This window comes from Hyperoodon ampullatus (genome assembly GCF_949752795.1).
Source record: "Hyperoodon ampullatus genome assembly, chromosome: 20".
NCBI classification, from domain to species: Eukaryota; Metazoa; Chordata; class Mammalia; order Artiodactyla; family Ziphiidae; genus Hyperoodon; species Hyperoodon ampullatus.
The window spans coordinates 3,969,424-3,982,593 of record NC_136933.1 but is presented as its reverse complement, the minus strand read 5'-3'; the positions used below and the strand labels follow the sequence as shown (position 1 = coordinate 3,982,593).

The window sequence follows — 13,170 nt, the reverse complement described above, 5'->3', positions numbered from 1 at the left end:
TGTTTTCTGGGGGACGATGGCTGCTACAGAAAGACTCCCAGGCAGTAACTTCTGAAGGCGTAAAGTCTTCAGTTTGCGTGTTGTAACTGAATCACCTTATGTTTTCTCAAATAACCTATTCTTAAAACGCAAATGGCAGCTGTCTCATTGAGACCCGTCTCCGTTCCTCCTCCTGTCTCGATCCCTCCCTCCCTCCCTCCTTCCTTTCCTTCCTTCCCTGCACCCATCACCTGCCCCCCATCCAAGCAGCCATTCCTCTCTCTTAACAGATATTCAACCGGCGTCTCTGAAGGGCTAAGCAGCACTGGGCGCCGTCTACACGTGCGAAGAGACAGCCACGGTTTCTACTCTCACAGACCTTACGGTCAAATAGCGAACAGGGGGCCAAGCAGGAGATAAATCGCTGCACAACGACGCGAGTGCAATGATAAGAAGGCAGTGAGCGTGTGGGGATACAGAGGGGGGTCCCCAAGAGGAGGCTGGGGCAGGAGCACCTGGGAAGTGACTCCTGGCGGGGGGCAGATGACGGGGGTGCAGGGCGGGCAAGAGTGGGTGGCACCTTCCAAGACGTTGCTGGGTCCTAGGACAGCTGGACCCCGGAGAAGGGCTGGTAAGTTTGTGATCATCCAAGAGACTGAGCCCCGCCTAGAAGAAGAGCTGTGCCTAGAAGAGCTGTGTCTTCAAGCAAGGAGACGGCTGAAGGCAGGCGTGTCCCGATGGTGCTTGCGTGTGCTGAGCAGCCAAAGGCAAGCAGCAGGGCTTATGAAACGCTGCAACAACCCCTTGACAGGCAAATCAGAACGTAACCAAGGTTTTTTTTTGTTTGTTTCTTGCCGAGAATACTGATCTCAGTAAGCTTCCATTTTCATCTCATTTTATTTTTGATAAAAATGTACCCACACACACCCTGCCCCCGTAGGTGTTATTTCCTTCTTTTTATCCTATCCTCTAGGATAGGAAGAAAACCAGTGTCTGAAGCTTCCTTTCTCCATTAAAAAACAGAAAACACCTTACATTTGGGTAAAGAAATTCTCCAGCTGTTTTTAGTGCTAGTTAATTTCAAAATCGTAACACTATCTTTCTCTATTCTGTTTACTGTTCACAAAATAATTACCTTTCCTTTTTTGAGGTGTGAGCACAGTGCCCAAGAATGCTGACCAATGAACTAAGTCATATGGCAGGACACCTCATGTCCAGTGCTGGTTCTGGGGGAGCCCCTGGGTACTCTATCCACCTCTTCCCGCCTACTTTAGAATAATGTCTAATTCCAACTTCAGGGGGCTGTGCCTTAACAATTATTCCTCTGACCCCTCTCACTATTAATCTCTATTGAGTAGAACCAAAATTAGGTCTAAAACTTAATTAAAAAAATAATAGCCTCACTTACCTTTTTTAAGATGAACATTCTGATCAGTACAAACAGCACGCCAGACATGAAACCAGACAACAGCGGAGATATAAACCAAGAAGCAACTGAATAATTAAAAGAAAATCTAATGAATGTTAAAATTCTACATAATTCAGGTCCTATTTATATAATACAGTGATACCAACATATAGCACATACATTAGTAAACATTCCTGGAATTGTTCACCTTGACTCAGAACCCAACAAACCCACTGCCTTGGCAGACTGACCTCCACACAGGGGTCACCGTCCTCACACACAGACCCCAGGCCACGGCACACACACCACCTCCCAGCTCCGGCCTCCGACGATGGTTCCTTTGATTCCCACTGAGCCCCTTCTGCCTGACCTTCATGCAGCCCCGTCCTGTGCCAGCTGTAAGGGCCACGGAAAAGGGGACCACCTTCCCTTTCAATTTCCAAGGCCAGCCTGGTACTGTCACCCCGTAGCCTCTGGCTGCACATTGGAAACATCTGCAGAGTTTTCAAAAACTAGTTACATTCTGGGTCCACCCACAGAATTCTGATTTAAAAGGTTTGGAATGGGGTCTGGGCACTGATATCTTTAAATTGCTCTCCCAGGTAATTCGAAAGTGCAGCCAGAATCGAGCACCACTGTTCTAGAAGCCTGGGACCTCGGGTGAGTTTCCTGGGATGTCAGGTGAGTTTCCTGGGGTCAGCAGAGTTCCCTGGCAATCTGTGTCCTGCTTGCAGTTCAGGGATCCGCTTATCCTAGGGCTCCTAAGGCCACTATGATTCGTAAAAGGTTGGAGATGGGCGAGAGAGAGTGTTTTTCACAATGGGCGTGTTGGTACTTATGGGGCTGAAAGGACTTCCCCCTTGCTGAAAAAGTCAGACCCAGGAAGCAGGTTGTCAAACCTCTCTTAACAGTCCCCACTGGGCAGCCCACATCCCAGAAGGAGCACCAGGCAGACTGGGCGTCTCCTGGATGCAGTGGGGCAAGTAGCACTCGGCTCACTTCCACGCTTCCCCATCACCAGGAACTCTGACTCCTGGACCAGGGCCCAGTTTTTCTCTGCCTACACACTGATTTCAACCAGATAAATTTCTTAACGCCCGGGAACAACAGATACTGATTTTCAAAGCTGGATGACAATGTAGCATCTGAAAAGAGCATCTGGAGTTAAAAACTGCATAACAGTTCATAATCTCTGCTAACAGAAATTTTAAGGGAAAATGTTCATAGACCTATCCATATAGGTCTTCTAAATGTTAACATTGAAAGAAAAAAGTATAACCGTGACTTTTAATAACACTTACTCTAGAAAATGTAAAGTTTCCTGCTTATAAGTGAAAGAAAATGGCAATTACCAATCTTGACCAGCTCCATCCACTGCACACCTTTTGTACCAATTGCGACGAGGGAGAATCCAATGGTGGCCCCAACAATGCAGTGAGTCCCCGAGATCGGGAGCCTCAGGAAGGATGCAATGAGCTGCCAGACGGCGGAGCCTGCGGGTTGAAGATAAAAAGCAAAGGCAGAAAAAAGTCAGATATACAGCGGGGTGTCTCAAATAGCCATAGAAGGAAGAAACCCAAATTACCTTCTCCTTCCCAATGCCTCCCTGGGGTTAATTGTCTCTGGATTGTTTCTTTTTTTTTTTTTTGTAATTTGATATCTTTATTTCTTAAAAATAATATATCATTTTTCTACACCTTTATTGGAGTATAATTGCTTCACAATGGTGTGTTAGTTTCTGCTTTATAACAAAGTGAATCAGTCATACATACACATCTGTTCCCATATCCCTTCCCTCTTGCATCTCCCTCCCTCCCACCCTCCCTATCCCACCCCTCCAGGTGGTCACAAAGCACCGAGCTGATCTCCCTGTGCTATGCGGCTGCTTCCCACTAGCTATCTACCATGCCACTCTCTCACTTTGTCACAGCTTACCCTTCCCCCTCCCCATATCCTCAAGTCCATTCTCAAGTAGGTCTGTGTCTTTATTCCTGTTTTACCCCTAGGTTCTTCATGACATTCTTTTTTCTTAGATTCCATATATATGTGTTAGCGTACGGTATTTGTCTTTCTCTTTCTGACTTACTTCACTCTGTATGACAGACTCTAGGTCTATCCACCTCATTACAAATAGCTCAATTTCGTTTCTTTTTATGGCTGAGTAATATTCCATTGTATATATGTGCCACATCTTCTTGTTTCTTTACAAAGCCCCAAGAGAAACCACTCAAACTACTTTAGCCAAAGGAACATTCTTCAACACTGAAGCGATAATGCTGACTTACTCAAAGGAAAGTCTTTGAAAGTATTTAAAGAAAAGCCCTGTGATGTCAGTTCCTAGTTGCCCCTGTCACGGTCAAGAAAGGGTGCTGGTGATGAGGTGAGTTCTGATGTGAAGTGTGGCCAGGACCAAGGAGGAGACTGAGGACTAATGAACACGGAGAAACAGGAAAGGCTGCGTACTGGAAAAGATTCTGGTGTAGTTACGCTGTTCGGTCACATCAAGAGGAGGCTAGATACTGCCTATGTATATTAGTCGGTACAAGAGAGAGTATAAAATACAAACATCAAGTCACGATGCTGTACACCTGAAGCCAATATAACGTCACGTCGAATATACCTCAATAAAAACAAAGAGCGAGCGTGTGTAATCCCACGTTACTTTTCGCAGTTCTGCCTCTCCTGTGAGAAGTAGCTATGATATTTAACCCCACGCTGGGCATCTACCCTCTGTGCCTGCCCGGGCGGCTGGGCCTTTTTTGGCCCGCCCCCTCCAGGCCTTCTAATTCTCAGGAATCAAGAGGATCCCTGGGTTCGGGCTTTGTGTCCTTTTACCTCGATTTCGCCACCCTTCTCTAGGCTTCGTGTTCTTCCAGGCTACAGTTCACTTCAGATATTTTCATAAGCAGATCAAGTTTTGCAAGGAGTATTAAAAGCATCGGCTGGGGAGAGGTCACTTTCGGAAACAGCTGTTGAAAAGCTCACACAGGGCTGCAGGGGACAAAGGGCCTGGCTGATAAGCAGGGCACGGCATTAATCCCAAGTGTTAACTCTGGAAATCTGGCTGCTTGGTAGCAGCAGCTTTAAACAGACCCCTGGCATTTTCTCCAAAAACACCTGCGTCACGGAGGCTCGTGAGAGGTCGTGCGGGTCCCCATTCGCGGAGCAAGCCTGACAGCTGCTCTGGGAGTGCCAGGCAGGCTGACCTTTGTGTCGCAGCGGGCCGTGACCCCGAACCTACCCCCTGAAACGTGTGCTGGGAGGAGGAGGGCCAGCCTTGGGCTGCCAAACCAGTGACAGGCTTGATGGCAGCAGCCAGGCTCCCCCGCGGGCAGTCCTGCAAGCCCGGACATCTAAGCCCTGGGCTCCTCAGGGACTAGTTGTTTTAAAAATAAAGCCGGACTCTGGAGCGCGTTTCACACCACAGAACCAGAACTTAAAAAGCAAATATTCTTACAAAAAGTAAAATAGTGATGTTAAGAGAATGGGATAAACTCACTCACGTGAATTCAGACCATGAGGTTTTCAATCCTGAAAGCCACTCTCTCTGGCTGACTTTATAACAGGAGGGTTTGTAAGGAAAGGTAGGGGGACGGGGCTGCCTGAGAGAGGGAGGAAGGGGGCGGTGGGCACTGGGGAGCAGGGGACAGAGGGGAGGACGGGGCCTTGCAAGGCGAGAGTGGGCCGGAGGCCCTCCTTGACCTGGGGAATTCCTGGAGGTGAATGGGATTAACGTTAAGAAAAACAGAGGGAAAAAGAGAGAGTTTCACCTAAGATAATGATGTCCTGCAACGAAGGAGGGGATTAAGCCCAGGAAGAGGCTGCCAGACAAAACCTGGGCAAAGTGGAGGTTAAAATGGGTGTCTGAGGCCACGGGCTCCTGGAGGATGAAAGAATGGCAGAGAAGGTACAGGTCATGCGGAGGCAAAGAAGACTCAGCACTTCCTAGGGTGCTTCCAGGAGAGGGCTTGGTCGTGCTGTCGTGGGTATTCCCACGAAAAGATGGCGCGTTCTGAATTCTCAGTGGATCTGGGGAACCATGGGCGGTTTCACCCTAAGTGGATCGACTGTTGCTTTAGGGCTGAGCTAGAGTCCCCGGAAATGCCTTGTTCAGGAAGTGTGGCTCGCATGAACAATTTCTTCTACCCAATCAACTTAACACTACCACAACGTTACCAGCAAGCACAGAGACCCATGGGCTTGGGGTGACGATTATAAAGAGAAAAGAGAAAAAAAAATAAAGAGACGGGGAGAAAAGGGACAAAGAAAGGGATGTTGACTTTGAAAGAGGAAGATTGGGAGAACTCAGGCATCTGAACAGAATCATCTTGGTTTGGGCCAATCATGATTATACCACCACCTTAAAATTCCCCAGTTCCCATGTACAAGGAACCCAGTTTTAAAAGTCTAGGTAACTCTCACCAATTCCCAACAAAATTAGGCTTTGAGATTCTTCTAACCACACACCAAAAAAAAAAAAAAAAAAAAAAAAAAGACACCAAAGCAAACAAAATCAAGTTATTCAAGCAAAACCCCCAAATGCTTTGGTTGACCTAAATTCTAGTGGAGGTAAGTATCCTTCATTCTTTGAGTGTAGAGACCAAGGCCAGGGGTGGGAAAACCCCAAAACTGGACAACTTATGATGTCTACACAGCAAGTTAGTGGTGACGTGGAGCTCAGCCCGCAGGCCTTCCGTCCACCCAGGGTCCTGGGGCAGCCTCACAAACAAACCTCCTCAGTAAGCACCACCACTCCCCAAAGGGCTCATCCAACGCAAGGAGGAACCTCTGTTAAGATTGAACTTCATCACTGTATAGCACAGGGAACTCTACTCAATACTCTGTGATGACCTGTATGGGAAAGAATCTATAAAAAGAGCCGATACATGTATATGTATAACTGACTCACTTTACTGTACACCTGAAGCTAACACAACATTGTAAATCAACTACACTCCAATTATAAAATTAAAAAAAAAAGACTGAATTTTATCAGTGTTTTTCTTTATTTCTCTTCTACTTTCAATATATCTTGTCCGCATCATACCGACTGGCAAAATCTTAATTTCCACTTGATATGATTACATCTTAGATATTGATCATGACAACTGAGGGTGAATTTGACAAACAACTGTCAAACTGTCAGGGAAACGTCAGTTATACCGGACTGTGATGAGACGTACATGTTCAGTGAAGGTGAACAATTCAATCATTACAGTAGCTGTTGTAGTAAATGATTTTTAATTCTTAAAAATAATGATGGGGGCTTCCCTGGTGGCACAGTGGTTGAGAGTCCGCCTGCCGATGCAGGGGACGCGGGTTCATGCCCCAGTCTGGGAGGATCCCACATGCCGCGGAGTGGCTGGGCCCGTGGGCCATAGCCGCTGAGCCTGCGCGTCCGGAGCCTGTGCTCCACAACGGGAAAGGCCACAACAGTGAGAGGCCCGCGTACCGCAAAAAAAAAAAAAAAAAAAAAAAAATGACGAATTAAAGTAATCACGAGCCTTACATCTTTCAAACAACATGTGCAGCTGACAAAGAGAAACTCCTCAGCACATATGACCTGCTTACTGTGCTTTAGTAGTATTTAATCCCTTACTGAGGACATCCATCTTCCAATCAAAGGCCTCAACGACTCTACTTCTCCAACTAACCCGCTGTAACGAAAAGATGATGGGCCATCTTCAACCTGGCAAATGACCTGCACATTCTGGGGGCTTAAGAAGTGCTGGTGGTGGTAAACCCCTGGGGATCCGTGGGATGTAGCCGTGTTCTTGGTCCACCAGCATCCGGCCTCCCGGTGCAGGGCTCTCCCCACAAAAGCACGTGCCCTGTTGAAAGCAGAAGGTGGCAGGACTCCCCTCTCCGCGCCCCCTACTACCCGTGTAGACACGCCATCTGCTGTGCATCACTTCGACCTAGAGGCAAGCACAGGAGGAGCTTGCCGGCGGCACCTAAGGCCCTGCTGCCCGAATCTTCCAGCTCAGCAAGGGCAGCGCCCACGGTGCTGCCAGTGTGGAGTCGCCTCGGGTAGGGGAGGAACCACACGCCCGACACCACCAGTAAAAGGTCCTACTGCAAACAGGTGACATACAAGTGATCTTCCGGTGGAAAACAGAACAAGCGTACTAGGGTTTCTCTGGTGGCGCAGTGGTTGAGAGTCCGCCTGCCGATGCAGGGGACGTGGGTTCGTGCCCCGGTCCGGGAGGATCCCACATGCCGCGGAGCAGCTAGGCCCGTGAGCCATGGCCGCTGAGCCTGCGCGTGCTGAGCCTGCGCGTCCAGAGCCTGTGCTCCGCAACGGGAGAGGCCACAACAGTGAGAGGCCCGCGTACCGCAAAAAAAAAACAAAAAAAAACACAAGCATACTAGATGGAGCTCCCAGGGGTGGAATCAGAAAATCCAAACAAACACTAACAAAAGGAACACAAATGACAGAGAAGACCAGAATTTCTTGAAAACACAGTCACTTAAGAGTCAATTGGCAACTGCTCTAAAACTTCAACGGAGAATACAGAAGTTAAGCTAATAAATACTGGTTTTGGGCAACCAAGTTTTCAAAACATTACTTCCTAACTGATGAAAAATCTATGAAAAAATAGAAATGAACCTTCAAGGTTTATAAATAAACCTAAGTAAACCTCTCAAACACATTCACTTAGACGTGCTCTTTCTTTAATAACTTTCAAACAGCTTTAAAATGACAAAGAGCTATGCTACAAATATCTTTTTCTGGACTTTATGAAAAGCGCTGACTTAGCCAAAATCTATTTGAACAAGCAAGTCTGCCATACATTCAAGGAAAGAAATGGTTGCTTGATATTTGAACACTGACCAAAATCATAACAATTAAAACACAGAGAGCACAAATAAGATATAGTAAATGAGAAATCTGAAAAAGTATACATACATATATATATGGCTGAATCACTTTGCTGTACACCTGAAACTAACGCAACATTGTAAATCAACTGGACTTCAATTAAAAAAAAAAAGAACCATCAAACCAGTTTTTGAAAAGTGAAAACAAAAATCTCATTTATGGATATAACAAATGAGAAATGGGTCAGTGGACACATTCCCGCGGGTGGAAAGACGAGGCTACTTACCGACCATGGCACTGACCTCCCCGGCCATAAGCGTCTGCACGGTGTGGTTGTACAGGTTCACGTCAATGATGCCTTTCCGGATGGTCTCTCCGACTTTGGCCCCCAGTAACACCGAGCCGGTGGTTTCAAAGATTGAAGCCAGGATGCAAGCCTGCCTCAAGGTCACCACACCCGAGCCCACGGCGGTACCAAACGAATTGGCAACATCATTGGCACCCACGGAAAACGCCAAGATAAAAGCTATGAAAAAACCCAAGATGACCATCCACAGATACTCATCTGTGGCCATTTTGGAAAGGGGGCTCCGGGTACTTTTCTTTTGCAGAAGTATTTGAAAGCCACCGAGCTTGAGGTTCAAACGTCGTCAGGCCGAGAGTTCTCGTAAACAATGAGTCTGCTCTGGAAAGTGCCAGATGATGTTGGAGCTGCACAAACTGCTAGCTGCTGGTTTTCAAACTACTGTCAGGACAGTTCATTGGGTTGTGTTCAGTCAGCAGTAAAACACATTCCATATTTTCCTTTCCAGCCTGGGGAAGCTGTGAGGTCTCCCCCTGTAACAGGAAGAAGACAAAAGAGATCAATTACCCTGAGGAACCGGTGACAGCAGTTTGTTCTTTCAGAAAGAAATGTTTGGAAACTGCTGATAGGATCTCACGCTGGCATGTGGCAGATCTGACCATAAAGCAACGCAAGGAAGATTATCATCAGGCTAACTGCCCAGCCCACCCCCAGAAAAGCTGATTCTAGAACCTTCCAGGGTGGAGCTGCTTTATGATCACAGACTGATAGGAAGTCTTAATAGGATACATTTTTATGCAATTTGAAAAATATATGTGGTCTTTATTTTAGAAAGAAAAAATTGCCTTGGATGAGCACAAGATAAGGAAACGAGAAATTCAGAGTTACCGAGTTTTTCAAATACGTGGATTGTGCCTAATTTCTTGGAGCAGGGTGACCCGATGTGGCTCTGTGACACTGTGGGTGGGGTGTGGCAACTCTCTACCTGACCATTTGCACACCCTGAGCTCAGCAGGCCCCGGTCAGACATGAAGTGACTCTTTCAAAAGGTGACAGGGTGGGAACTGAAGGGGCTCCCGGGGACAGGGAAGCTGGAGTGAAGCCACCCTGTCAGAGCAAGAAGCAGATCAGGTCACTTCGCCCTGCTTCCCACCTCGCTCGGGGAACAGCCAGAGGCCTGACCACGGCCTGGGAGGCCCTCCCAGATCTCCGTGGGGCTCCCCCAGCAGATGTCCTTGGGGCTCCCCACCAGATCTCCTCGGGGCTCCCCCACCAGGTCTCCTCGGGGCTCCACAACCACATCTCCTTGGGGGTCCCTCATCAGATCTCCTCGGGGCTCCCCACCAGATCTCCTCGGGGCCCCCCACCAGATCTCCTCGGGGCTCCCCACAAGATCTCCTCGGGCCCCCCCAGATCTCCTCGGGCCCCCCACCAGATCTCCTCGGGGCTCCCCACCAGATCTCCTCGGGCCCCCCAACCAGATCTCCTCGGGGCTCCCCAAACACATCTCCTTGGGGGTCCCTCACCAGATCTCCTCGGGCCCCCCCACCAGATCTCCTCAGGGCTCCCCACCAGGTCTCCTCGGGCCTCCCCACCAGATCTCCTCAGGGCTCCCCACCAGATCTCCTTGGGCTCCTCCCCCACCAGATCTCAGGGCTCCCCGCCCGACCTCCTCATGCCTCCTCCCAACCCCACCCGGGCTCACTGACCTCAGCTCCTGCCCACCCCCACCCTCACTGTCTCGCTCACCTCAGGGCCTTTGTACCTTCTGGTCCCTCTGCCAGAAACAGCCTGTCTGATGGCTGCACAGCTCATCACCTGCTCCAAGTCCCTCTCCACCCAGATGTCACCAGAGCAGCCCCCCCCGACCCTGTCGAGGAGCACCCCCCACGCCCTTACCCCTCCCTCTCACCCGGCCTTTTGTCTTTTCTACCGACCACCTCATTCGTTCACTCACTCACTCACTCACTCCTGTCTGGCCCCTCACGGGACACAAGGACTTTGTTGTGTCTCCAGCACACAGACTAGCGCCTGGCACGGGATAAGCCCTAATCAAGCTGTTGAACAAGTGAAGAAAGAAGCTGTTAAACAAATGAAATAATTCTTGCATAGGCTTCCTCCTGGGATGAAGATGTGACATCACAAAATTAATACATATGTGAAGTAAACATGTCACTAAAAGCCTCAGAATGGTGGTGTTCTATTATTATATAGTCAAAATACCACATCTGTGTAGTTCCTTTGAGTGGTTCTAGGCATCGGGAACGGTGCCCATAAATGCTAATTGAACTGAATAAAACAGGCTCATACACCACATCATACACAATATAATGATCAATCAACATTAAGGTTATTTAGAGGGAAAAAAGCAGGACATAAAATTTATGTACCTGTGATTGTGGCAATGTTAAAAGGCATATAAAAGACCAAAAGGTAATCACTAAAATGGTAACAGTGGTTGAGTTTAAGAAGCAGTGTCAGAGATCATTTTTTCCTTTCCTCCAAAAACTGTATACCATGGTGACGTGCTTTTCAAATTAAAATAATACATAAAAAACAAATCAATAGAACCATCTTTTTAAAAAATATAATTCACTAAAATGTGGTGAGTACACGTGCTGGGAGGGCAGGGTAGGCAATGCTACAAGGCACACGATGAAATAAAAACTGTGCCCTGACCACCTTCTCATTTTCTAAGCTTTGTAGAGAATCTGGAGATTCTGGGCCCAATGGAGACACGGGAAAAGACCACTCTAACGGCAAGAGACAACGTTCTATACATGAAAATACAAAATTAAACCATTCTGGACCAATATTATCTATCTTAAAATATAAAAGAATTCTAGATGAAAGCTCATCTGTCAGGGTAGGTGGCCCAGAGAGCCAACAAGGACAATGCTCAAGAGATATTTACTGCATGCCCCCGTGTGCCCGTCATGAGGAGGATGCTGAGTGATGACGGACGGGGTCCTGCACGTGCGGAGCTCCCGTCCAGGGAGGGAAACACATGCTCATCGACAAACACACGTCAGACCATCAGCTGCAGCCGATGCTATGGAGGCAGGAGGCTCTTGCTGTACGTGCAGCATCCTGAGCCCACGAATGGGGGCAAGTCCTGGTCTGCGCGGGCAGGAGAGGGTCCCCTGCCATCTGAGGATGGGGGGGGTCAACCTGCGACTGGGGTAGACGTTCCAGGCGGTTCCCAGCTGGGAAGGAGCGGGATGAGGGGAGGGGACCGGTGGCAGCCGGGGTGAGGCGACCCACGATGGAAGCTGAGCTGGACCATATTAAAGACTGTGGTCACCGCCTAACAACAGGGGGCGCTGAAAGGGAGCTGACATGCTCAGACCCTCCTTCTGGGAGGCCCCCTGGCCACAGTGGGAAGCGGGGACAGGATGGAGGCCGGGGTGGACGTGGGGAGACTGCCTACGAGACCCCTGCTCGGCGCAGACGGGGTGTCCTGGGCCCAGGGCAGGGGTGGTGACGGGGAAGAGAAGTGATGTAAAGAAGCCAACCATGGCGTTGGCTTGTCAACAGCGGTGGAGAGAGGAGAGCTGGCGCCTACCTGTGGAGCTGGGCTGAAAAGTCACTGAGCGGGGTGTGTTCTCCCTTCTGCACTGTACTTGGTTTTGTGTGTCGGTGGCAGGATGGTGTCTGAGCACAGCTCGTGGCTGGACACGGCAGACACAGGGGTGAAGGCAGCTCAGCAGCGATGCCCTCAGCCCAGCTTTGCTTGGAGTGAGGCTTTTCATTGTCTTTATGGTCCCCCTGGCACCATTTCAGAGCAGGGATTCCCTCTCCTACTTAGATGACCTTAGATAACTTGTCTCCACAACTGTGTCTATGTTTTCTCCTCCACACTCAAACCCTCAGCCAACCAGCTTAAGTCCAAAAGCAGCTGGTTGAGGAGAAATGCTTGCCCCTTTTCTGAGACCAGATGATTTCTATCTTGCATATTTACCTGGCCAGCTTCTTATTGCAAGTACCAACACCCTGACTTTCTCCATTGATTTATATCAAATGTGAGCAAAATACAGAGCTTAAATAACCACACAATCTGCTCTATGGAAAAAGATAGCAACGCCACTGAAACCGAGCCCTTGGCGGGCCAGAGGACCACTGTGCAGGAGGCCACAGTGGGAGTTTGCCAAGAACACGGCCCAAATTCAGAGCGGCTGAGGCCCGACCAGGATGCCATCGGGGAGTGCTGGTGTCTGAAAGTAGGATTTTGAAGGGAGGTGATCACATCAGTGGGGAAATCTGACTTATTCAATAAATGATGCTGGGACAACGTGCTAGCTGCTAACTATCTGGAAGGAAGAAAAAAGTGAGATCCCTACCTCACACCAAGTTAAAGATTTAACCGTAAAAATTGAAACCTGAAGAAAATTAGAACATAGGTAAATATTTACTTAACATTGGGATGGGGAAGCCTAGACATGACATTGAAGGCGGTTAATGGAAAGAATCAACACATGTGAGTTCACGGGAATCCTGCAGCTGGAGACAGAGGAGTCTGAGGTGTGGAAGCATCACTTGGAAATGCCTCTTCTCGTCCTCAGCAATGGTTCTCAACAAGGGGCCGTGCTGTTTGGAACCTCCAGCAAATGCCTTCTTCCTTCTAACTCTCCTAGGAGGGTTTTTCTTTTTTTTTTT

At 48.6% G+C, this 13,170-nt stretch overlaps 1 protein-coding gene across 1 annotated transcript in view; it reads right to left on the bottom strand.

Annotated features, from left to right (window-relative positions):
- The window catches only part of SLC20A2 (solute carrier family 20 member 2), a gene marked incomplete at both ends in the record, with an annotated part of 47,367 nt that extends 38,582 nt beyond the window's left edge, over positions 1 to 8,785 (bottom strand). Inside the window, 3 exons of the mRNA XM_079726756.1 lie at positions 1,388 to 1,473; positions 2,740 to 2,880; positions 8,497 to 8,785. Of these exons, the coding sequence (XP_079582882.1) occupies positions 1,388 to 1,473; positions 2,740 to 2,880; positions 8,497 to 8,785 (516 nt within the window). The remainder of the gene's footprint in view (positions 1 to 1,387; positions 1,474 to 2,739; positions 2,881 to 8,496) is intronic.
- Between the last annotated feature and the right edge of the window lie 4,385 nt (positions 8,786 to 13,170).